Below are 23,903 nucleotides of genomic sequence, written 5' to 3'. Positions count from 1 at the left end.
CTTATTGAGGAAAGATATAGAATAAACCAAAAAGCACTCATTTAAGTGTTGCTATTATTCAACAACTTCACCGTACAATCAGCTTAAAGCAAGAAACTAATCTCCATGTTCTTCTATTTTCAGTGACAAATGCAACAGAAAAACATCGCTTTACTTCTTGGAGTAGAAAAATAGTTTTATGCTTTAACAGAGAGATTTTGGAAACTTTGATAATGAATGAACGATGAACAACAAATCTGAAGCATCGTCAAAGGTTGAGACCGTCACAAGAAACGAAAATTGTATTTGTGATAACGTCCTATTCTGCCAGAATAATCAAAGCCGAGCGATAGGAGACCTCTAATATGTGCTGAACTTTAAAGAAGCTCATCACTTCTTTAAACAAGCAAGTAGCTTTACAGCTACTTGCTTTACTTGTGTTTTATTTTGAAGTTACCAAAAACACTCCCAAGATTTGTTTTATAAAAGAAAGGTGTTGCAAAAGGAAACCAGTGTAGATCCACTCAAAGAACAGACTTGTTTTTCAATTCATCTCTAAACAGATTGTGAAATTTGGGGTTGGAGTGGCCAATTTTATTTTCGGAAACAACCCAGCATCCTTCAAATCTTCTGAATCTTGTGACACCAAACCCAGGGAGATCATCCTTTGTGTTGAACGTTGGAAATATTTACACTTTTTTTTATTATTATGGTCTTTGTTGTTTTTTAATCATTTAATTTTTGTGTTTTTCACCATCATTGCTTTAACTTTAACTTCATTGAGAAGCACTGATCTGTAAACAGTCCAGTGTAAAGGATTTTAAACAAAAATAGCGTCGTAGTGAAAATGGCTTTATTTAAATTAGTTAATCAAATTAAATAACAGAACAGCTTCAGGTACAATATATTAATTGTTTTACTGCACTTTTTATTGCAGTTGATCCTCTCCACGTAGCTTCTCTGTATATCTATAACAATTATTAGAATTCATTTTAGACAGTTTCTGCATTTTCCCCAAAACATCGTCATTCACTCTCAGACTTTCTGCTTTTTGCTTGATTGCTCTCATTGTTTTCTCAGCATTTGGATGTCAGTTAATCCTTAAAAAGGAAGGAATCATGGCGGATTAAGGTAACACAAACACTCGAGCAAACGCAATCACTCACACACGCTAATCAAAGGAGCAGTGGGAATGGCGCTCTTTCTTTCTGTGCACTTCTGAAGAAAGAAATGAGATGCTAATGGTCTTGAATGGTGCTCAGGGATGTAAACAGTGCCTCGCCGCCGCTGTGAAACTCCTCCTTCATCAAAACAACACACACACACACTTCCATCCATTTCAACTCTGTTGTATGTGGAGTGAACATTCGTGCACGGACAGTGCGGTCTTTGGAATATCTCATCGCCTAGATGTCATTTGTGAACGCTGACTTTGCTTTTTGGAGTTTTACAAAAGGGTGAAACTTTGGAAATGTGAAAAAGCCGAGTATCCAGAAGAAATGCAGGAATATGAAAGTCATCTGTGCTAATTTTTAAGACTACATTTTTTCCCCCCTTATAAGCTGGATAATCAGCATTAATATGAAATTCATCTCATTTCTTTAAACTCAGCCTAGCTAGAAAGATGCGGCACTTCCCCTCTGCTTTTTGTCGCCTAATGTCAAACTCCATGCCACTCCACAGCCGGCTGACGGGCGGCGCTTCGGATAACTACGGGATCCAATTCCACGAAGAGGCACACAGAAGTATAATTTCATGCGCCGGAGCCTTCGACAAAGTATGGGATCCCGTCAAGCAGCAAGCCATTACTGGGAGTTATTAATCGTCTGTCTGAAGTGAGCGTGTAGGTGGAGCGACCGGCAGGAGAACATGCATTAGCGCACACAAAACGCAACATGGATGGTAATTACATCTAAGCCCGTCTTAAGAGAGTGTGTGGGAGATGAAAGAAAACGACACACAGATGTGACGCGACTCTTTCCCGTTCGCTTCAAGGAGGTTCGATTGTCTGCAACATGTGGCAGTGGCTTTGGTGGGGCATTTGTGCAACTTGGCAGCAGCTTAATGCGGCGCAATCAATACGACCTTATTTCAAGTTGGCTGTGAAAATAGGAAGTGGTTCTCATTTTGTCTTCATACGTGGAAACAAACTAACTTCCCAATGGATGCGGGGACGTTTTCCCTTACTGCCTCTTAAGACCTTTTCTCTCTAAGCATTCAAAGACTGACTGAAGCCACTTCACGGAGCTGAAGCTTCTCGTTCGAGGCCAAATGTGGGTGAAAGTTAATGCTCCCCTGAGCTGGGCAGAGAGACTGTCACACAGTCTAAGTGGCAGGTGTTTACAGGGCAGCTGGTGTCCTCGTCACACAGCTCCGACCAATGCTAATGTTGTCCTTTAGCAGACTCTGCCATGCCAAAGTGTGTACACTGAACCGGTGCTGCGTTTCCACTGTTTGGTCATTACGAGTGTGTTGGTTTGTAGGCACAGCGCGAATGAGAGGAAAAGCCGTTTCGTAATATCTGCAGTGCAAATAATAAAAAAAGAAAAACATGCTACAGTTCAAAGACGTACATTTGTAAATTCTCTTGACGTTGAACTTTGCAAGTATGCACTTGTGTAACCTTGTGGTTGATGTGCACTTCTTTGTCTCTCTATGGTTGAGCGTATGTGCATCGTCAGTCAAATAATGCAGATACTTATGAGAGTTTGGTGAATTTATTCTGCCAAAATTTCAACACAAATGTGAAGAATCTTTCAGCAATCGCTGCGATGACTTATTTTTCTAATTTCATTTCCACTATAGTCTAATCTAGTTTTATTTATCCTTTATTGATCACACAGTTTGGTTTGATTGTTATTTTTAATGTATTTTGTCATTTATCTTCAGCTTAGCATTTTCAACATGCAATTTGACACACTGTGGCCAACATTGTCCTAAAACGTATAATGAACAGGACCTACTTGATGTTTTCAGTGTGAAGTTTTCAAACTGTCTTTAGATTAATATTTCAGCAGGTATTTATCAATATCTCTTCATGGAGGAGAACAGGAACCCAAGCAAAGGCAGCAAATATATATACATATACTGTATATATATAACAACTTTTAAAGCTTTTGCAAACAAACAAGATCAATTTAATGTCCTCAGACAAAAAAAACACAAAACAGACAATGCAGAGATTTGGAGAAACATGTTGACTCCCTCTGGTCTGTCAGATCCAATAAAACCAGTGAGGTGAACCACTGTTTCTTCATAGCAACCTAATATTTAGGCGACTTTATAAATATGACGAACAGAATCAATGTACAACAGCGTTTGACAGGACTGACTACTGAAACATAAACCAGTTTTGTCATTGATGGATTCTGTATGTTACTTTCGTTTCATTGCCCATTCCCAGTAATGATTAATGGTGTTTTCCACTGTGATTCCCCCAATCTGTCTCTAAACTAACTGCTCCGTAACTGAATCCCCTCATTGTTCAAGGTCATGAGTAAATGCTGCAATCACTTTACGGATTACCATTTAAACTAAGACTGATGGGGTGGAGCGGATTTCACCTCAAACACACACACACACACACGCACACGCACACACGTTAAGGTGAAGTGCAAGGTCAAGTTGTTCTCTTTAATTTTGATGCCGTTATGTCGACGGTAACCAAAATTAAAATCAGCCGACTGGAACCGGAGGAGCACTTAGATCCAGCAGGAGTTTTTGTGTTCTGAAAAGTTCTGCAGGCCTGAGGGGGAAATTCTGAAAAAAAGGAACTAAAGTACAGATTTAGAAAAGCAAGAGTCTAAAAGCATGACTGAACAGCAGCCTCCCTGACATAAATACACTCAATCAAACAGCATGGCTCCAATTATAGCCGTAACTACAAAAAAAAAAAGGGAACTCGGGCTTTCTTACCTTAAACTCGTACGACTCCTCAATGATGACCTCCAGTTTGACGTGGTCTCCCAGCATGGGACGACCCATTTCTGCTATACGTCGCTCCTCTTCATCCTTCCCTGTCAGGGGCTCCTCTTCCTCCCCCTCTGCCTTTGGCTTTTCCTCTGAAAAAGATCACAGGAGAGAAACAATAATATATATACATATATATATATATATAAAACATCAGGTGGTAGAGTTAGTACAAAGCTAGAGAAAGTTTGTCAGGTTTTGGCATTGTAGGCAATCAGGAAGCCTTGATCTTCAAAGTTTCTGAACAGAAACAGAGAGGGAAAAGTAGAGGGGTTTTTTTTAGGATGAGGGGAAAATTTCTGATTAATGCATTTGTGGGATTTTCTTAAAGTGCTTAGCAACAAATTTAGCATGAAAATCTATGAATATTTAACGTATGAAACCTAAATAAATCATATTTCGCTTTATATCAATTTTCAAAGCAGATTAGTGAGTGCTCCTACATATGAAAGTGCTTCCAGTAGAAAAACAGAGAGCAGAATGACATTACACATGTGATGGCTCCATCACGAAGCTTAACACTTGTTGTAAACATAATGAATTGGTTTCTTGACAAACCCCCCCCCCCAAAAAAAACCAGATCAAACAGCAAAGTAGAACAAACTCTATGATTATAAAACAATTATAAAACGTGGATTTAAAGGTTTCAATTTGAATGACAAAGTTTCAAAACGTTGGACAGCAAAGAGTCCAAGGTTGCTTAATAGCATTATAATATACAAGTCATCTTTTCAATGCATTTTGGTAGAAATCCTGTGGCGCTTTCCACAGATTACATTACACCAACGACCACTCTCCTCTACCTGTAGCTCGCTTTCTATCCATGTCATTTTACTGCTGCTGCAGTCTGACTTTCAGTATTTTCACTTTCCTTTTTTCCCCACCACTTTGGGGTGGTGTAGTTAATCCCTCTGGTAAAATAGACTGATTATGTGGATCAAAGTGAGACTTGCATAACTGCTGATTTAAATCCTTCTGGTGACTCAGCGTACGGAGGAACGTGCTGACACATGAATTTGCACATTAGGGGAACGGTCTTACTTAGGACTGAAGTAGATATTTTGTTGCCCTCTTTTGACTTCTGACAGAATTTTAGTTTTTAATCACCAGAGTTATTTGCCACCGTAGTGAAAAGACCGAACAGACAGGAGATGAAAGAACCAACTGAGGTCAGTGTAAGGTGACGCCAGGCAAAGCACAATAGTTTTTCCAGTAAATTTATGAAACGCCAAGCAGAAAACTAAAAGTAGTGCAAGCAAGCTGTCGGATGTTCTACCTCTGTGTCGTTTTATTTTTTAAAGCCTTTGATGAACTTTGAAAAGTCAATTGGTCAACAGCCAAAAAAAAATTGTCTGGGGTTTTTAAAATGTTTTAAGGTCATTTTGATGTGCTGACTCTGAAAATTTCATTGGGTTTGCTCAATCAGGTCAACTTTCTGAACTATGGATGCAACATGAGCATCAAAATGCACGACTTTTAGTGTTCTCACATCTGGATCGGTTTCCTGAGAATCTGGGATCTGGGGAGAGATTCCATCAGGACAGAAATGAGATGGAGAAATTTGCACAATGAAGACGTAATGTTCAATTTACATGTACTTACCCTTGTCAGTGCTTATTATTCAATTTACAGACATCCAAGTTTGTAACATTTAATTAATACACTCTGTTAGAAAACAATTTTTTTCTCTTTTTTTTTTTCCATAATCAGGATCAGATTTCTCTAAACCAAATTAGGATGAAAACCTGATTGAAAAAAATGGATGTAAATTTTTGGATTCAGCGGTGTAAAATAGTCCTAATTCAGTTGAGAAAAACATAAACAACTTCCAAAAAATAATTTGCACCCAGTGTTACTATCCATTTCTTCTCTTATGTCATTGCTAGCTATTTCTGCACAGGTGAGCTTTTAAGAGCCTGTAGCCAGAATGACGCCACACACACACACAATTAAATGCTAAATATAAATGTGGAGTGTATAATGGGTCAGCATCGCAATGCAGTCCAATTAATTTAATGCTTATAACTTTTCAGAAACATTTGTTGTTGCTCCGCTTGTTGCTGAGCTCATGTGGCTACGATTCTGTTTGCATGTAAAGTGGTTACCTCTGATTTAATGACTCGGGATGGATTTTAACGCCTCAAAAGTACTCCTCTGAGGTAAACACTTCCCCTGATTACTCAACTTTAATCTGGACTGTATGGACTCAAACTTTAAGGTAGAAACTTCACCATCACTACTTTCTGCGTCTTTACCAGTTGATAAATCGATTGGGACACACACCTGACATCCCCAGAAAATTTCGACTGTCTTTTTAGCTTGGTCTTCATCTAATGCGGTTATTTTGGACATGTAACCGCATTTAAAATTTTAACATAATTTTAAAGGAAGTTATGAAAATGAAATGGTATACTCTAAATGTTGACATTACCAGCCGGCCTACCGGTTTGTCAGAGTCACGTTTGATAAATTTGAATGACAAAAGACAGAACCATCGTTTTTTAAAATAGCATTATACATAGAAATTTTAGTACACTGAATACTCAGACTGTGTAATTATATTGTTATAAATAGTTTTTTTTTTCCACCTTTGAACTGTTTCATAACACGGTTATAGTGCTAGACCAGATAGCACTGGAGATTACAATTGACGGTTTACAATCTTTTTAATTTTACCAAATAATAAAAAAAGTCGGTTTGATTAACCTCAATGCAGCGGCGCCCTCCCAGTATTTCCCCGCCTTTAAGATCTGTGTCAGTAACTGTGACTTACTGTAGATTCATAACTTGCTAGTATGAACAAAAGGTTGAGTGAGCAGAGAGGCTGACTGATCAAATTTTCCATGGGAGTACGGTTATTAATGCCAGGGCCTGCCATTATAGCCCTGAAGATTATGAGTCTACATGAACTCCTGGGTCATTTGTTCCCCTTAGCTGAGTTACTGCATAGAGTATATAAGATTACCTGCACATACAGAATAAGAATAAGAAAGGGAACCAGCACCAGGGGCATCAGTTTTTTCTCCCTTACTGCAGCATTCACAGTTTTAGTGTCTCTTGCTAAAAGTTGCTGTTTAACCGGATAAAGAGCATGGGAAATATCTGCAATGTTAACTATAGGCCTCCATGTGCGCATTCTGATTAGACACTTGCTTTCTTTGTATTTTAAAACCCACGTCTACTGGTACAACAGTTGTTTCCAACGTTAGCTTGCAGCTAAAACAATCCCAGGATCAAACATTGTCTTGGGCGTTTTCTGTTTTCCCAGGTGCTCAGACTTCTTCCTACAATCCAAAATCATGATTGTTGGGTTTAATAGATCGCTCTAAATTGCCCTCATCTACCAGTGTTTGCTAGTATTGCTTGCTCTGTACAAGTTTAGATTTATAGCCCAACTTGGAATTTGGGCTGGGACAGAATTATATGCTTGATGTGCGTGTCATGCTTCTGTGGCGTGTTTTTAATAAGCCTACAATACATTCAGCACAGATATAAAGTTGTGTTAATCTGATTGTAATCTAAATAAAGGAGTAAGTGGTTTACCCTGTTGAGGAAACAAAGTAAGGTGCAGAAATTGGACTGTAATGTGCACATGGACCCGCTCCCATCAGTCACATCCCAGAAAATTTGTACTCGACTCCCCGTGTGGTTACAACAGAGCTGGAAGATGTGAAGCTAATGCTAAAAATGACAGAAGTTGTACTAACAAGTGAGAGGTCTGGAAGTTTATAGAACTGGTAGTTGATGACATGTTTTGACTTAATGGAGTACAGCAAATGTGGCGCTTTTCTATCCTGTGTCGGGTTTATTTCAAGCTTATGCCACTAATTAGGGGCAATTAGTTGCGTTGGAATGGGCTTAGGGTCGGGTTGGATGTCTTTTTTTTTTTATAGGCCTGATCTAAGTTAATGTCTGTGAGACCGGCAACATGTCCAGGATGTTACTTGGACCTCTTTCCTTGTGACTTGTTCGCTGCTTTTATTGCCGCTTTTTGATGAATAGACCAAAACGGACATCAAGAAGTTTCTTTTCCTAATCAAACACTTGATATTTTGTGAAGGAGCCAACGTGAGTTCTTGTTCCTGATTGGTCAAGTAAAAAAATTTGCATAGTTATCTAGCTGTCAGAGCCAAGACTTTATGAGTCATTCCACAAATTTTAGAACCAAGAATCAAAAATGAATGGTTAGTGGAAGTGTCTTGGTTGGTTGTTTGGTGGGAAACGGGCTTGTACCATTTGTCTTGCATAAGGCCACTAGATGCCACCACAATTCAATGCAGATGTGGTGAATTATAAGTTGCTTTCTCCTATGAGATATGTATTTCAAAACGAGTGGGGGGGAAAAAGAAAAATCCACATCCCTTGTTATTCTTATCTTAAAGTCACATAAAGCTTGACCTGGAGACTGCATGCCTCTCCAGGTTCCCCTTTAATTGGAGTGAATTTATCATGGTTAGCATGCAAAAACGTACACACCGTCACAGATTATGTAATGTTGACCGAACAAACTCAATTAAAAGGCCACGCCACAGATTGAGTGGGACGAAGACGACCAGCCAGTATCCGTTTCGGCTCGCCTCCGTCTGCGTGAGTGCTAACGGTCCTGGCGGAGGGTGGATGTTGCGGGGAGAGATCCCACATCGAGTCGAAGCCGCACCATTCATCAACTGGATTTTCATCCTGCGGCGCTTCCCCTCTCTGCCCCTTTGCGGATGAATCACATTAAATTCAAATGAGGGTGCTTTTAAGCCAGAGGACAAACAAAGGTATTGCTCCGGTTGTCGCTCCACACAAGGACTTCTAAACGAAAGATTATTAAGCCGTCTCCATAACTAACAGTGTTTTTTTGGGGTTTTTTTAAATTGCTTTTAGCTCGGGCAGGTTTTATTTTATGACCTGTGCTGCACCTTTAAATCATCGGATTTAAAATACGCAAGGGGCATAATTTGCGTCCCATCCTGAAATTTCAGCATTTCATTATATAACCCGCCTCCCATCCTTCTTAATCTCCATTTTCCTGTTTCATGACCTCATCCTCCTAGTCTTTACTTCCCGATTTAAAGCACAAGATGTTTTCATCTGTCTGTGTCTTACATTGTTCCCCCGTTCACTCGGCTTTACTTTACTGGCCTCAGCAGACGGACGACACCGCTAAATCCATGTCTTGTTCACACAACAGAATCCACAATATTGCAGTCAAGAGGGTATCAGCTGCAAATGAGCTCAAATGGAGATAATAGTAGCATTTCCTATACCATCACTGCTGCTGCTTTGATAATAATAATAATAATAATAATAATAATAATAATAATAATAATAATAATAAAAGAAACCTATGACGGTTCGCTTTTTAAAATTTTCCACTGTGATCATGATTACCCTCACAACCAGCCATACAGATTGGCACCCCAGGTCGGTAATGTGTAATAAGCTTTAAATAAATTCGTCCTATGTTGTAGAAGCACAGCCTGTCATTGAAACACGTCGACAACATTTATTTAACGGGGAAAATTACATTAGGGAATAATTGCCTTCAACAATGATTGGATCCCCTGCTGTTAACACTTTGTTCAATCCCCTGTTGCCAATAAGATGGCACTTAGTCTTTTCCCATAACATTTTGCAAGCAGCACATGCAGAGAGAGGGATATTCGGCTATTTTTCTTTGCACGTTCTGTCCAGATTGCCCAGAGATTCTCACTTCTTTAGCTCAAACCGTAGGCTGGTTCAGGATTTAGCAATGGGGAGAACAAAAGATACAATTTCAGTCAGATAATGCTCTTCAGAACTGCTGTGTTTCTTTAAATCTGTACAACTGCAGCAAAGCTGATGGAAGAAAATGACTGCTTGGAGGAAAAAAAAAAAACTTGAGAAAGGTCTCCAACTCCAACCGTGTCTGCCACGCTTTTGGCTGTTTGTTTTAGTTTTGATAAATTTATCTAATTTAATTCTTTCTGCTTTTGTTTACTGGATTTCCTCCATTCTTAATTGGCAGGGTTATGTTTCTATTTTGTGTGATAAACATTTTACTCCTTTTCGTGTATTTAATTTTTGTCACTCATCTCCCCATTTTGTTTGCCTTCTCTCCTCCTTTTGGACCGAGCATCCGCTCTGTATAGTATACGTTCTGTCAGAGGTGTAAACATTGCACAGGAAATGGTGACAGGGGGTAGCATGCGTTTGTTATGTAGGTGAGACTTCGCACCATGTCATGTTTTAATGGGGTCTGTAGTTCAACAGGAGTGACTGAAGATGCAGAGGAAATGGGCTGAGAAAACGGCTGATAGATGAGAAGGAGTGAAATCTGAGGAGGATTTTAAGAAAAAGAGCTGAAAGAAAAGGAGGCGGCGGTGGCAAAAGGAGCAAGTGTGGGTATTATACGAAAAGAGGATGAGGAAGGGACAAACTAGAATCAAGTGAAGGCAGAAGATTATGTTATGCTGTCTCAACGTTTGGACGTCTTAGCTTCAACAAGAGGAACAGGAAAAAGACCTGAAACTGTAGAAAGGCTTATGTAAGGTGGTCAAAAAATATGTTTTGCAAAGGTCGCATCATTTTCTCCAAAGCAAGTTTTGACATGACTATAAGAGCATCTTCATTCTGACAGATTAGCACCACTAATGTCCAGCTCGATCAACTTCTCAAATTTTACTGTGAAAAAATAATTAGATTGTCTATAGTGCAATACCTGTGATTTTACATCAAACTGTTCACATGACTCAAGGTCTGACGATGACGATTCATTTAGAAAACGCTTGTGATTTCAAACGGCAAGGCGCCGCGCTCAGCGGTTGATTATCCTGTTGCCCCTAGCAACCACAAATGACATTTCCACACAAAAGCTGCTTAATAATGTCTACCAGCCATGATTTGTCAGCAACACGTCCAAGCAACGCCTGGCGGTGCGGGGGGATCTTTTGTCTGCGTCTCGTCGGCGAATTATCTGCTGGTGCCAATTGTTATTACAGCGGTTTTATGATTGTTGATTTGGTATTTAGCAGACTTTCTGTAATGCGCCCATTCAGTGATGACCAATTACAGTGTGACATTCAAGCACCGAAATCGCGCTAGACAATTCGGATTCACTTGACATTTTCCGTCGGTTTGTTTGGAGTCTTAATGGAAGTGTGATTCGGGGACGATTATTCATTTTTCCCTCATCTGCTGCCAGCTGGCTTTAATAAGTGGAAAGATTTTTGCGCACTGCAAAAATGAACTTTTGGGGGAGCAATAATTCAAAGCAATTAAAATGTTTCACTTTTAATATAATACATTATTTGATACGTAATTCAGAGTTTTGGAAAAAAAGCTGAATTACTTATCAGTTGAATTATGAATGGCTTGTTACTCAGCAGAAGTTACGTTTGAATCCAGTCCTGTCTAGTTTGATTTAGCAACAGCGTGCCGACGCAGTCGTTGCCAGTGATCATCACTCTGAAATCTGGTTGTCATGGAAAAGATTGAAAGTCTTCATGATTCTGACGCCTGAGGTTGCCAGATATGACGTGCTGAAGAATGATAGCAGTGAGGTAAAATAACATTTTTGAGGAAATCATGGAACGCTCTGTTTGCATGCTGTCACGGTTCAGACATCATCTGCATCAACAGAACGTGATCATAGAGTGATCAAGTTCAACTCTACGGAAACGCAGTAAAAACAACCACAGGGCTGAACAGTGCCTCCAACTCTTCAGTGAGCTGAACAGATTCATAGAGCACACATTGCTTAAATATTGTGAATCAACAATCCACCTAAACTAAAAAAAACAAACTTGCTGTAGTAACCTGCTATATGGTTCTTAATGATTACAATCCATTAACATTTTTGCTCTGACGTTTGAAAAGTGAGCAGCAGAACAGCGATCGGCACAGCAGCTTTGCAACAGGAAACTCTTGGGTTTGAAACCTGGATTGGACTTTTTTTTTCTTTTTTCCCCCCCTACAGAGTTTGAAAGTTCTCCACACGAAGGTGTGTTTTCTCTCGCTTGTGTATCGCATCGCCACGGGCCACACATTAAACTGTGTGTTGAATGTCACTGTATGAAGAGTAATGTATGTCTGCATAAATTCTGTTAAATTAAGATATTCTGGTCACATAATGTGACCTATTGTGGTAATAATTGACTTCAGCCATATAAAAAATGGGGTAAAAATTCTATGCGAAAGGATTTTTGGAAATATTGATCATGCACTGTAAAGGGAGAAAGTATCGTACGAATAATTATGTCCATGTCAATATTAAGGATTCAGCCTGTGATTGGGTGGATCCTCTGCATCCATGAAACTTGTTCTTGTACGTCACTGCCTGCAGCTATAAAAACAGCAGTTTTTGCTCATCAGGTTTAGTTCACAACAGCTTGAAATGAAGGAAGATTATTAAGATTTATTTTTTTTAAATTCATACTATTACTGTGTTCATGAACCAGTGACTGTTCAGGTGTGCTCTACATCCAACTGAATTACACTGAATGTAAATTGACAAAAAATAAAATAAAAAATTCTTAATGCATCTGAAGTTTGTGAGCTACAAAATGGTAGAACTAACCTGAGCGGCTCAATTGGTTCCTCATAAAAGCGCAAGACTGTAAGCACAAGAAAGTTTTGAAATGTGTAAAAGTGTAATTGATACAAGTGTCTTCGAGAGCGTATTGAGTATTTTTGATGTGAAGCCAATCCAAATACCGCAAACTGTTGCTTCAGTGCTGGTCACCTTCTAACAGCTCCATCAGTTTTACAGTAGAGAGCTTTATTTTTTATCCCATTTAAAATGAATTAGACTGAAAGCTACATTTCTTCTTTATTTACAGTGGTTACCATGAGATGTGTATATAATATGATGACTTTACAGCTCCAATTATGCCCGAACACCATAAATCATTAGTAGCGCAGTTGTTAATATTAACTAGATATTGCTGCCATAAAGATAAAACATTCATGTGCATCATCTGCTGATTGGTTTTAATCGTCGTTGGGTAAACAACGGCGTTTTAAGGTAACCCATAAAGTGATCTAATGCTGTTTGCCATTATACATATGCCAATTTGTCCACGTTAATGATCAGTCCTAATATGAAGAAATGCTGGTAAACATACACACTCCGGCAGCACAACAGCGTTGTGTCTCCAATTATTTCATTGTGCTTTGACACCATCTTATTTGGTGCTGGGGATGATGATGGATGTTTTGCACTAATGCACAATTAAACTCACGCAGATGCTGTCGCATCATCACGTTTCAATATTTGGAGAAAGCATCGCAGTTCATTTTATAGTTTCTCCGATCTAAACCACAACCGCCGTTTCCCTGTCGCCTCGTAACTTGCCTTAAACTTTAAATGTAAAGCACTTATGTTGCGTCGATTCGATTCACATCCCCCACAGTGCAATTATAAACACATACACACACACCCCTTCACACGGGAGAGGAGATGCAGAAGCGGGGATGATGGAACTGGAACTATTAATGTCATGTAACTTTTCTGCAAATTTGTCCAATTTCAATGTTGGAGATCCAGAGATTCGCAGCTCAGGTGGCTGAGAACCTTTAGGCGATGTTCAAACAGCAGGCAAATGTGACCCAAATCTGCTTCTTTTTGCCCCACCTGACCTAGAGGAGACTTTTTTACAGCACTCTGGATGACCCGATTATGGTCTTTACACCCAAACAAAATTTGACGGTCATATCGCATTTTATTCAGCTTTTGTATGCGTTTTTGATTTGATGCGAGACATAATTCTGCACCAGCAGACACAGTAAATCTGGATGTAAACAGAGGCTGAAAATATCACATATAATGACAGCAGTGAGGCGCATCACATCACAATCCCTTCCAGACAAACGTCCACACAGTTAGCACTTCATAAAAGGCCGTCGCTATTAGCTGTCCTTTCTTTTTATTAGCTTCCTCCGACTTGTTATGATTTTGTGACAACGCGGCCAGCTGCTGAACAAACTTTAAAAGCTTCATCGGTTGTTGTTTTAGTAAACTGTGTGCTGCTGTGTGACGTCACCGCAGATCTTCTGCGCACGCAGTTAGCTTTGGGCTCATAAAACGTTCACACAGATAACTGATTGCAGGCGAATTAATTAGTAGCACAAACGACTTGTAATTAAAGCAAATAGTGAAAGTAAAAATCTAAATCCATCCAGCGGGTCATTTATGGCAAGGCGTAAGAGAATTTAATTATTTCCATCCAATCTGATGATCGGAGAGGCATTTTGCAAAGAAGAAAAGCCAAAAGTCTTTGGATGTTTAAAGCAACTCGTCACCCGAGCAGACTTGTAGCTTCAACTTTAACTAGTAGATTTATTTGATGACCAACTTTATGTTGGTCTGTCAAAAAATCCAAATGAAATAAACTGAAATATGTGGTTGCCACAAAACACGTAGAGGTTTGAGGGGTGTTGCATAGAGACATGGAGCGATATGGAGAGATTTAAAAGTTTGGGTTTGCCCCCATTTGAGTTTGGCACCACATGTTACTGCATGAGGACACGGGGGTCACCGATCTCTGCAGGGCGGATGTGTTCTCAGCTCTTTTTCCCCCTCAGCGCTTCTCTATCCTAACGCTCTGCTCTCCCTCACACTGATGACTGACAAAAGGTTCAAAGGCTGCAGTGAACTCTCCTCTGCCTCCTGCTGTCCTGGGGCTACCACACACCAGCTCAAGAACTGGAAATATTCAGCCGCGAACCCAAAAAGGTTTAAGTGAGGTCTGCTGCTATGCCCATAGGAAAAATAAAAAAAATACAAATGCTGCGATCACTCTATAAGAATTCACCTACCAGATGCACCAACAAGTTCACATCGGCCTTGGGGAAACTGCCGAAAGGGGCTATATTGGAAGCTTTCTCATAAGTAGAACAAGATGGAATCGTTGTGAATATTAAAAAAAAGTTTATAGAGAGCTTTATATAAGCATATTTGTAGAAAATTGAGTGGAAAAAAGAAGTCTGGTATAAAAGCAGGCACAAGCAATCTATACCTCAGCAAAGGATTTGATCTACACCAGGGGTCTCAAACTCCAGTCCTCAAGGGCCGCTGTCCTGCAGTTTTTAGATGTGCCACAGGTACAAACCACTGGAATGAAATGGCTTAATTACCTCCTCCTTGTGTAGATCAGTTCTCCAGAGCCTTAATGACCTAATTATTTTATTCAGGTGTGGTGCAGCATAGGCACATCTACAAATTGCAGGACAGCGGCCCTCGAGGATTGGAGTTTGAGACCCCTGATCTAAACCAAATAAAGAATCTGGAATTTGCCAAAGCGGAAATAAAAAGAGCCAAAAACAGAACATTAAAGAAACATCTATGCAAGTACTCATTTCTTTAAAATGTCTCTTTTCTTTTCAAATTTTATAAATTAAATTAAATTTTTTGCTTCAAGGCAAACTCAACTAGATTAACATGTATAAAATACGTTCCAGTTTTTGCAATCAGTCTACTGTATATAAGTTTTGACTTCAATTTAACTACTGAAATGTACTTTTTAATGATTATTTTAATTTATTGATTTTGGTATCATGATCATTACGCCACTGGATCAATAATGGAGAATGAAACTGGAATACAAAGAAAATAACAACAAAACGTAAAGCAAGTCTCAAATGTTTTCACTCTACATGAAGTCAGTATAAAATACTTTTTGCTTTAATTTATTTAATTAATAAGTTTAACAGGATTCCAAAAATCACTTGGCTGTACAAGCCGGGTTTTTTTCTCTCTTTTTTTCCCCAGATTTTATGTCTGCAGGGACAATTAACACACATTAATTAATCAACACTTGAGTGTTTTGTTCCTCTTTTTCAGCTGTCGACTCTGATGGAGGGTACTTTAAAGCTTATTTCAAATTCTCTGATAGAATGTGTGAAAATGCATGAAGAAAAAAAAATCAAATTTACATCTAGGAGTCTCTCTGTAACGCGCAGAGGGGAGTTAACCGGGAGAACCGGCGCTTTGATCATTGAACAGCAACAAGGGACAGAAAAGAAGATCGAGTCGTTTGACACAATTCACTCATTTTTGCTGTAAAATGCAAATTTATAGCATGAAGTGAATATATGTGCTTCAGGAAAAATACTGGTGTTAATCTGTTTTATTATTATAAATGGGCAAATGGCTTTTGTTGGTCAGTAATTTCACAGTAAAAAGCCTTGAATGCAGCATTTTTAGGCATATGGAGAATTAATGCTGCATTTACAGCTAAATTATCCAAACTGACTGAAGTTTAACTTCTTCCAAGCACTTCCTACAAAACACTTGACGTCCAGTGGACATCTTATGAACATTTCAGGTCAAAACGCCCACTTAGTCCAAAAACAACATGAAAAATCACCCACATGTCCTCTTGACATCGCTGTTTAGACTTCATTAGGAAAGCCAGGTTTAGTGGTTGAATTACAGAAATGGAGTCATTTGTCTGTTTGCAATTTTAATCCACTTCTAATTGTATCAAAAAGAGTTAAATTGAAAATCTGCAAAATGTGCATTTTTTTTTTTTAGTTCGATTATTCGTCGGAATAATCAAATTCACAGCCAGAAATATTGGTCAACAAAAAAGTAAAAAATATTTTATACTGACTTCATGTAGAGTAAAAACATTTGAGACTTGCTTTACGTTTTGTTGTTGTTATTTTCTTTGTATTCCAGTTTCATATACTCAACATGTATGGATAAAAAAACATTTTAGGGTGCAATATATGAGATATTTTTTTATATGGTACGCCCTTCTTCTAATATGACCCTTTGTAACTGGCTATAGACTATATAAAACCATAACTTGGCAAAAAATAACAAAACCCAAAAGAACAAAAAATGGATATATTTTTGAAGAAGTCGTTTAAATAAATCTATTTTAAACAATTTTTTTTAAAATATATTTTTTATATATTGTTGGCACTAAACATAGACCAAGACCAACTTTTTTTCTTTTCTTTTTAAAGATTTTGCTGGCTTTTGTGAACAAATTCCCAAATGCGTACGCATATGCATGAACAACATGCACACGCAGCCTGAAACGGTCCAAAGCAATAAAGCTCTATGCTGGGCTCATTTAGCACAGAGAACCACATCAGTTCATAAAACAGCCATTAAACACACAAACCCAGTTGCAGCCTGAAGATGGCGAGTGTCTGCTCTGTGTGTCCCTGGAGGTGTGTTTGATCTCCTGACTGTGATAATGTGATATCCAGCCTTTGTATTTGATCACTATGCAACCACCGTCGAAGGCTGGTAAACACACACACACACACACCCCCACACACCCCCCCACACACACACTACTATCACCACAATGGCGGCACTGAGCTGTGTGTTAAGTGTGTGAGTGAATCAAACGCAGAGAAAGCTGCTTTTAATCAGGCTGCGCAGAGGAGCTGAGGTGAGATTAATGGCAAAAAAAAACAAACAAAAAAAAAAACCTTTTAGACGGCAAGAGAAGATCAGTAATGGGCTGATTTAACTTGAGCTGACTAACATGTTGTTGATTTGTGGCCATGTCAGATGAAATTACTTCTGTGATGCTGCTAATTACGTTAGAGTTAAGATTCAGGGTGTGCATTTCACCAGCGTAATGTGCCCTCAGATCAATTTTTCTTGTGATTTCAGAACTGAATGGAACAAACTATGCGCAGTGTGAACCTAACAGAAGTTGAAGAGTATTGCCCATTACATCTAGGGGGGTAAGGAGTCATCATCAAAGTCGTCTGAACGAGATGAGACTTTAGCAATGATTTCAGGAAAAGGTTGGTTTTTTTTTTTGAGGTTTTACGAACTTCTGGGGTCTAAAGGTGTCGGATGTAAATTCAACCAAGAGTGAAAACTTAAAGCACTCAATGTCATTTATAAGAGCTTAGACTGAGAAGTTTAAGTGGGAAAATACTTAGTTAAGTATTTAGACGAGTTAAGTGGGAAAATATATCTCTAGACTTTATGCCATGAGAGGTTTAGTGCCTAAAAACAACTAGACTTTATTTAATATTACAATTTGGAATTTATTTTATACAGAAATGTACAATTTTGACCACTACAACGCATTACCACGTAACTACAAAAATATTTTAGGCCATTATCAGTTAGTCTTAAGATGTTTGGAGTAATTAAACATGCTATTCTTAAAGCCAGAATTTTTTTGAAATGTAAGCTGATTCAGCTTTCGATGGCTTCTCCACCATCACTGTATTTCTAAAATGTAAACATTTATAAATGTAACATTTTTATTTTAGGTCAGCTGGTTAACAACATTGTTCCCATTTTGCCTATAGTTTGTCTTTTTGCTCCGTCACCAGGCTTTATGTGAACATCTGAAAAGTGACATTTTCAAACTGCATCGAGTGAAAAGCAGATCTTAACATTTGACCATCTTCTCAGTAGATAGGCGACCGCACAGCCTGAAGGAAAAAAAAAATAAAACAAAGATGATGACAGGAGTGAATCGTGTGATTCCGCTTCCACGTAAAAAGGAGTAAATGTTTTTAAAAATATAAGAATTGAAAAAATGTTGAACAGAAGCACTCGTTGACTGTAACTCGTGTGCAAACTGTTATTTTCTTGTCAATATTTGAGCTCACTAAACATTCAACTCAAATATTGTCAAAATACGACCTTAAGAAATACTTTGGCTTGTGTTAATATCATAATGGGTAATATTTACATTAAAAAGTGCTTTAAATTTGTATTGGTTTGTCAGTGAATTCATAAGTTACATCATAGATAATAGACCTTCACAAGTTTAGATGAACAAAAACATTAAAATAATACCCTCTTGAGAAAATTAGATACGCTTGTTTGTCAAGTAGCAAAGCATAAATCAATTATATATGCGTGTCTCTATATCTTTTTTGTAGTGAAATGAATGGTGATGTATTTTGGTGTCTTTTAGTAAATTAGTCTTTTTGGTTTCAACATGTCCACTTTTCTCATGTGTGGAGGAAAATGTGGGACCACGTGCTGCCATGGTTACGTACATGGCAGAGAGCAGCTGGATTTCAATGAAAGAATTTGAGAGTCCTTCAGAAAGACCGGGGAACTTCGAATCAAATCGTCTCTAAAACGTTAATAGAAAGTCAGATTGTTTTGGAGATATAATGAAATTACAGGTGATTTAAAACTGTTGTACCGTTCTATACTTAAAAAAAACAAAACTCAGCTGTTATGGCACCAGGGTAGTGTTGTAACAGTTCAATTAGTAGTACAAATCATAAAGCGAATCACATTATGGCAATGCATTATTAATTAGTCCATGACTCAGAATTAACACATGAATAATGGCACACTGCTTAATGAGTTCTCCTTGCTTACCATCTGTGTAATAGAACTGCTGCCTTATTGATGTAAACTACATAGTTCACAGTCGATAGACGAGCTAAGTGCTGTTAGCTCATAATTGGGCTACTTTCCATGTGCTGCTGATGCCGTTCACAGAATTTTGGCTCGACGTTTTTGGTTAAATTACATGGTGTACCTTCCTGTTTGAAGTTGATACAATATGCAATTCCTAACAGTATGACTAAAATACCACAGTTAAAGGAAAAGCAACAATTGTCACCTCAAACCGTTTTGAAATGATCCAAAATGATTTTGCTTTTGACAACCACTTTTCTCATTTTCATGGATCAATTTGAGCAAAAATATAAAACACTAGTGCCTAAATGTAGCTAAGTTTGAGTAGTTTTTAAGTATTTATTTCTCCAAAAATTCTACAGTTTGCCATTCTGTACTTTACAGAGTAACGTGTGATATTAGATAGCGAATTAGTTGGGGTGTATGCTCCGGTAGCAAACCTGCAATTAGCTGCTTAACACGCTTGCTGCTTCTAGGTTACCAACTGAGGTTTAGAAATAGGGTTAAGGGTGATGGTTCTTAATATTCAACACGACTGCCCATCTTTGTTACTGGACATTTCTAATCCGCCAAATTTGCCCATCTTATAAGAGGGGGAGAAAAATACTTTTTTGCACAGCTGAAGAAGATTTGTACAGTTGTGATAAAAGCATTTTAAACCTCATTATACCTTGATATTGGTAAGCCTTTCATTTAACAGTTTAAAGTTTGAGTTTCAGCTTGTGTAGTTCAGTCAGCAAGAAAATTCAATTAAAGTTTTTAACCCAAGTCTCAGAAAATATGACAATCACAAAAAGATGGAAACCAAGGCCTCATGAAGCCTAATATGTGGCAAATTATGGCTCCATTACTCTAAACTCTGGTATTGAAATCTGATGACTATTGACAAATTTTGAGTCAATCAGTGCCACCTGCATTTAGGCAAAAACCTTCAGATTACGTGGTAAAGTATAAAACTACCAGTAAATTTTTTTTCCCACATTTCTCTTGTGGAAAAGTGAGTTGTTGGGTTGGGGAAGTAGGCTTACTTACCTACTGACAAAAACATTGGGTTTTTGGTTATTTCAATTGGAATCGAACTAAAGCTCAACTCAAAGCAAAATGTCCATTGAGACAATGACATGCTGCACAGGAAAGACATAACATAACCACAAATCATGCACTACAATTTGGGAATTGCCCCGCCGCTCCAAGTTTTGGAAACCAGGGAAGTTTAAGAGAGAGTTAAAGTGTACGATCGATGCCGATTGCCCATCACACCTGTCTGCTCCTTCCTGTTGCGTCTCCACTCGGGGGTTTCGAGCACAATGAAGAAGGAGGATTCCTTACTGTACTCCTCCCGGTCTAAGATTCTAACGGTTATGGTCTTCCTGTATGGGACAACACACGTACACACAAACACATACAGAAGGAAGGTGGTAAATTCATGCATGGAAGACAACAACAACAACAAAAAAATGGCATGACAAGGTATGCAAATTAAAACACATATAAAACGATTACACAAGAACAAAACAAAGCTAGGTGGTAGATGTGGCGAGATGAGGTGACCCCGCAGTCGGCTGCATGCTCCCCCCCCCACCCCGGACGCATCAGGAGGAGAGTAAAACGAAGAGTCAGAACATTGAAAACTACGTCTCCTCCTGTGGAGTTTCCGTGTTAGCAGCATGCAGCCACTGCGGTATGGCGGACGCTCTGGAGCTGCACATGGTCGGCTTTCAGAACCGGTCAGGCGGCTCACCCTCTTCTTGACCTTTGGCGTCGTTGCTCTCCACCAGGCGAGGCTCTCCGATCTCGATGTAGAAGGCTTTGTTCTTCTCGTACTCCTCATCATCAATTATTTTCACCTTGATGGTTTTACTGAAGGGGCGGGAGGGAAGGCAGAGGGGAAAAGGAGAAGATAAAGAAGGCAGAACAGTGAGGACAGGACAAGCCAGAAACTGGAAGAAGAAGCAGGAAATAAATAATAATAATAATAAAAAAAGCCACATTCCCCACAGGCTCACATCAGGAGACAGACGGATTATTTATTGCCTCTTTCATCTTTGATGCATTTAAATTAGCTCAAATCAGTACAAACCAGATGGATCTCGTGAAAGCCACTCTGTGCTCAGCAAACATCCTAATCAGGACTCCATTCAATTTTAAACTCAAAGTAGATACCAAGTCCATTTGTTAACATCAAACACATAAACGCTAAAGACCACTGGAAGTGGTGCATGAAGTATATAAACATGTTTTTTAAATTGAAGTTTGGGATTTGCAGACTTATATGACAAGTTGACATCAATCAGACGCAACATTACAACTATTCAGCTGCAGAGTCTGTAGCACCAAACATGCAATCATAAACATTTAGTGTCACGTGTTTTCATAAAATCAACACTTCTCTCACCTACCAAGACGGATAGCGGTGCTTATTTGGTTCAAATATGATCCGCATTTGTAATCCTCCTCTGACCCACATACTGTACATTTAGTCCTAAGTAATGATGTTGGCGCAAGGCAAGTCTGGCTGCCGAAAGTCAGCTGCAGGTCCAGACATGCTGGACTTGTTCATCAATTATCAGAATAGTACGCACTGTTCCAGTTTAATTCTGAAGCTGAACCAAAATATTAGAATAATCCATGTATAGAAAGAGTCCTTCAGTAAACACAAGAGGCTGGGCTCAGGTAGACTGATCTCGCAAAGTCTCCATCACTCAAGAGCAAAAAAACAAGAATCCTTGAGGGGGCTAAAAATGAGCAAATCTCTCCCTGAAATCTTGTCTGATCTCAGTTTAGACTGACAGTGTTGGGGACGTCTGTAACTGCAGCAAAATGTTTTGGTTTGAGATGATAATTCAGGATTTGGTCATAGGCCAACACCTTTTTGAGCAACTTGCACACACAGTAGTCTTTTCCAGCATCCCATCACATTGTTTGAGGCAAAATTGAACCCCCAGCAGGTCAAGGGAAGAGGGTTCGTCATCCGTTGCGTTTGTGCATCAGATTTAAGGGCCTACCAGAATTGTATAAATACAAAGGTTCCTGCCGGAACTATTGTATGTAATTGTTTTTTTAAATATATGTTGAAATCTATGTAATATTTTTTAAAAATGCACTAAAGTACCAGCCATAATTTAAATGATCGATGAATAAAATGTAAACAAACTGAATTTACATTGCGCTTTTCCAGCCAAACTGACCGCTCAAAGCATTTTATGCTACACTGATACAGAAATACTGAAATTATATTTGGTCAATATAAACTGATCACACACCAGTCAACAATCAAACATATGTGAGACTGACACATGAAACACCGCGAGTACCTCTTGAAATCAGCGTTTGTCTGCACTCTGCTGGGAATGTAAGCTCAGATTTCCACTTCGAGTCATCCGTCGCACAGACATGATTATATCAAAACTTGTGATACACAGTCGTGACTTTTGTCCTGCTGTTCTCCCTCACCTATTCGATGTGATATTTTTAAAAAAACAACAACAAACCTGGCTGTGAAATGCAACAGCAATGTGTGAATGTGAGAAATCAAGGATATAATCTCCTGGAAGCCGTTTTTTTTATTGAGCAACAACGGTGTGGTTGTATCTATGAAACTCCTCACAGTGAAGTGTGTGGAACTGAGGGCGTTCGTTGTTGAAGTTGGCCTCTGTCATCTTTGACGCTATATTTCGTGCTCCGTGTGTGAACGAGTGCCTGCAGACATGGCTGTTTATCTTGCATTTTCAGTCCGGAACAAAACCCTCGGTCTGATCCAAATCCACTACAGGCAATGACAAAAAGGCAGCAGAGAGAAAACTCGTAATCCGGCCCACGGGGTAGGAAATGGGAACACACACACCCTGTGTGAGCGTCATCTCCGATCACAGATCTGGAGCCCGTGTTGAACGCTCCGTGAAAAAAACGCTGCATTGCATTTGAACCCAGGCTCGCCAAACGGCTCGGATACATGCGACCTCTTCAAGCAGAAAGGGACACACACACTAACGCAGCCGTCTCTAACGACGAGACGATGATGCCGACGTCATCGATTATGAGCGTTTATTCAAAAATAGCTCGACTCCACTTGTTTTTCTGACAGAACACAGTGGTGTTCATTCATCCAATTTTATGCATCACATGTCAAATCAACTGCGTCACTCTAACGCTGTAAACAAAAAAAACCAAAACAACAAAAAATATATATATATATTCTAATGCCACAGGCAAATACAAAGAGAGGCAACAGAGTTTAGCTTATTGCATTAGAGGGATAACTGTGCCTAGCTTTGTCTCTCAGCAGCAGATGGAGAACAGATTTACCCTTCTGCTGCAGAGAATCCCATGACCACCAGGCCGACCCTGAAGAAATGATGGAGTCGACTTCTCCTTTTCCACAAGGTGGCGCCTTTGAGAACTTTACTCTCACTGCTGAATAAATGGAAATACTCAGGATGTCATGACTGAGAAACCTCACAGCTACCTCTGTCAGTAGTAAAACATAACCACTGGTATGGCTTTTACGTCATACATATATTTGTAAGATCACAATCTTGAATTCAAACAAATAAAACATCAAGTACATCATGATAGAAGCAACAAAATGTCTTTATAGAAGTGATTGTTGCCTTTA

At 39.0% G+C, this 23,903-nt stretch overlaps 1 protein-coding gene across 2 annotated transcripts in view; it reads right to left on the bottom strand.

Annotated features, from left to right (window-relative positions):
• slc8a1b (solute carrier family 8 member 1b) overlaps positions 1 to 23,903 on the bottom strand; it is a 148,220-nt gene that overhangs the window by 29,770 nt on the left and 94,547 nt on the right. The window contains exons 5-6 of one of the 2 annotated variants that reach the window (XM_032552898.1): positions 20,549 to 20,658; positions 3,895 to 4,040 (exon numbers count right to left, since the gene is read on the bottom strand). In XM_032552898.1, coding sequence (XP_032408789.1) covers positions 3,895 to 4,040; positions 20,549 to 20,658 — 256 coding nt within the window. Of the gene's footprint in view, positions 1 to 3,894; positions 4,041 to 20,548; positions 20,659 to 21,029; positions 21,149 to 23,903 lie in introns of both variants that reach the window. The other variant, XM_032552897.1, reaches the window with a different exon arrangement.

This window comes from Xiphophorus hellerii, chromosome 22 (genome assembly GCF_003331165.1).
Source record: "Xiphophorus hellerii strain 12219 chromosome 22, Xiphophorus_hellerii-4.1, whole genome shotgun sequence".
In the NCBI taxonomy this organism is placed as follows: domain Eukaryota; kingdom Metazoa; phylum Chordata; class Actinopteri; order Cyprinodontiformes; family Poeciliidae; genus Xiphophorus; species Xiphophorus hellerii.
This window is presented reverse-complemented; position numbering and strand designations above follow the sequence as displayed.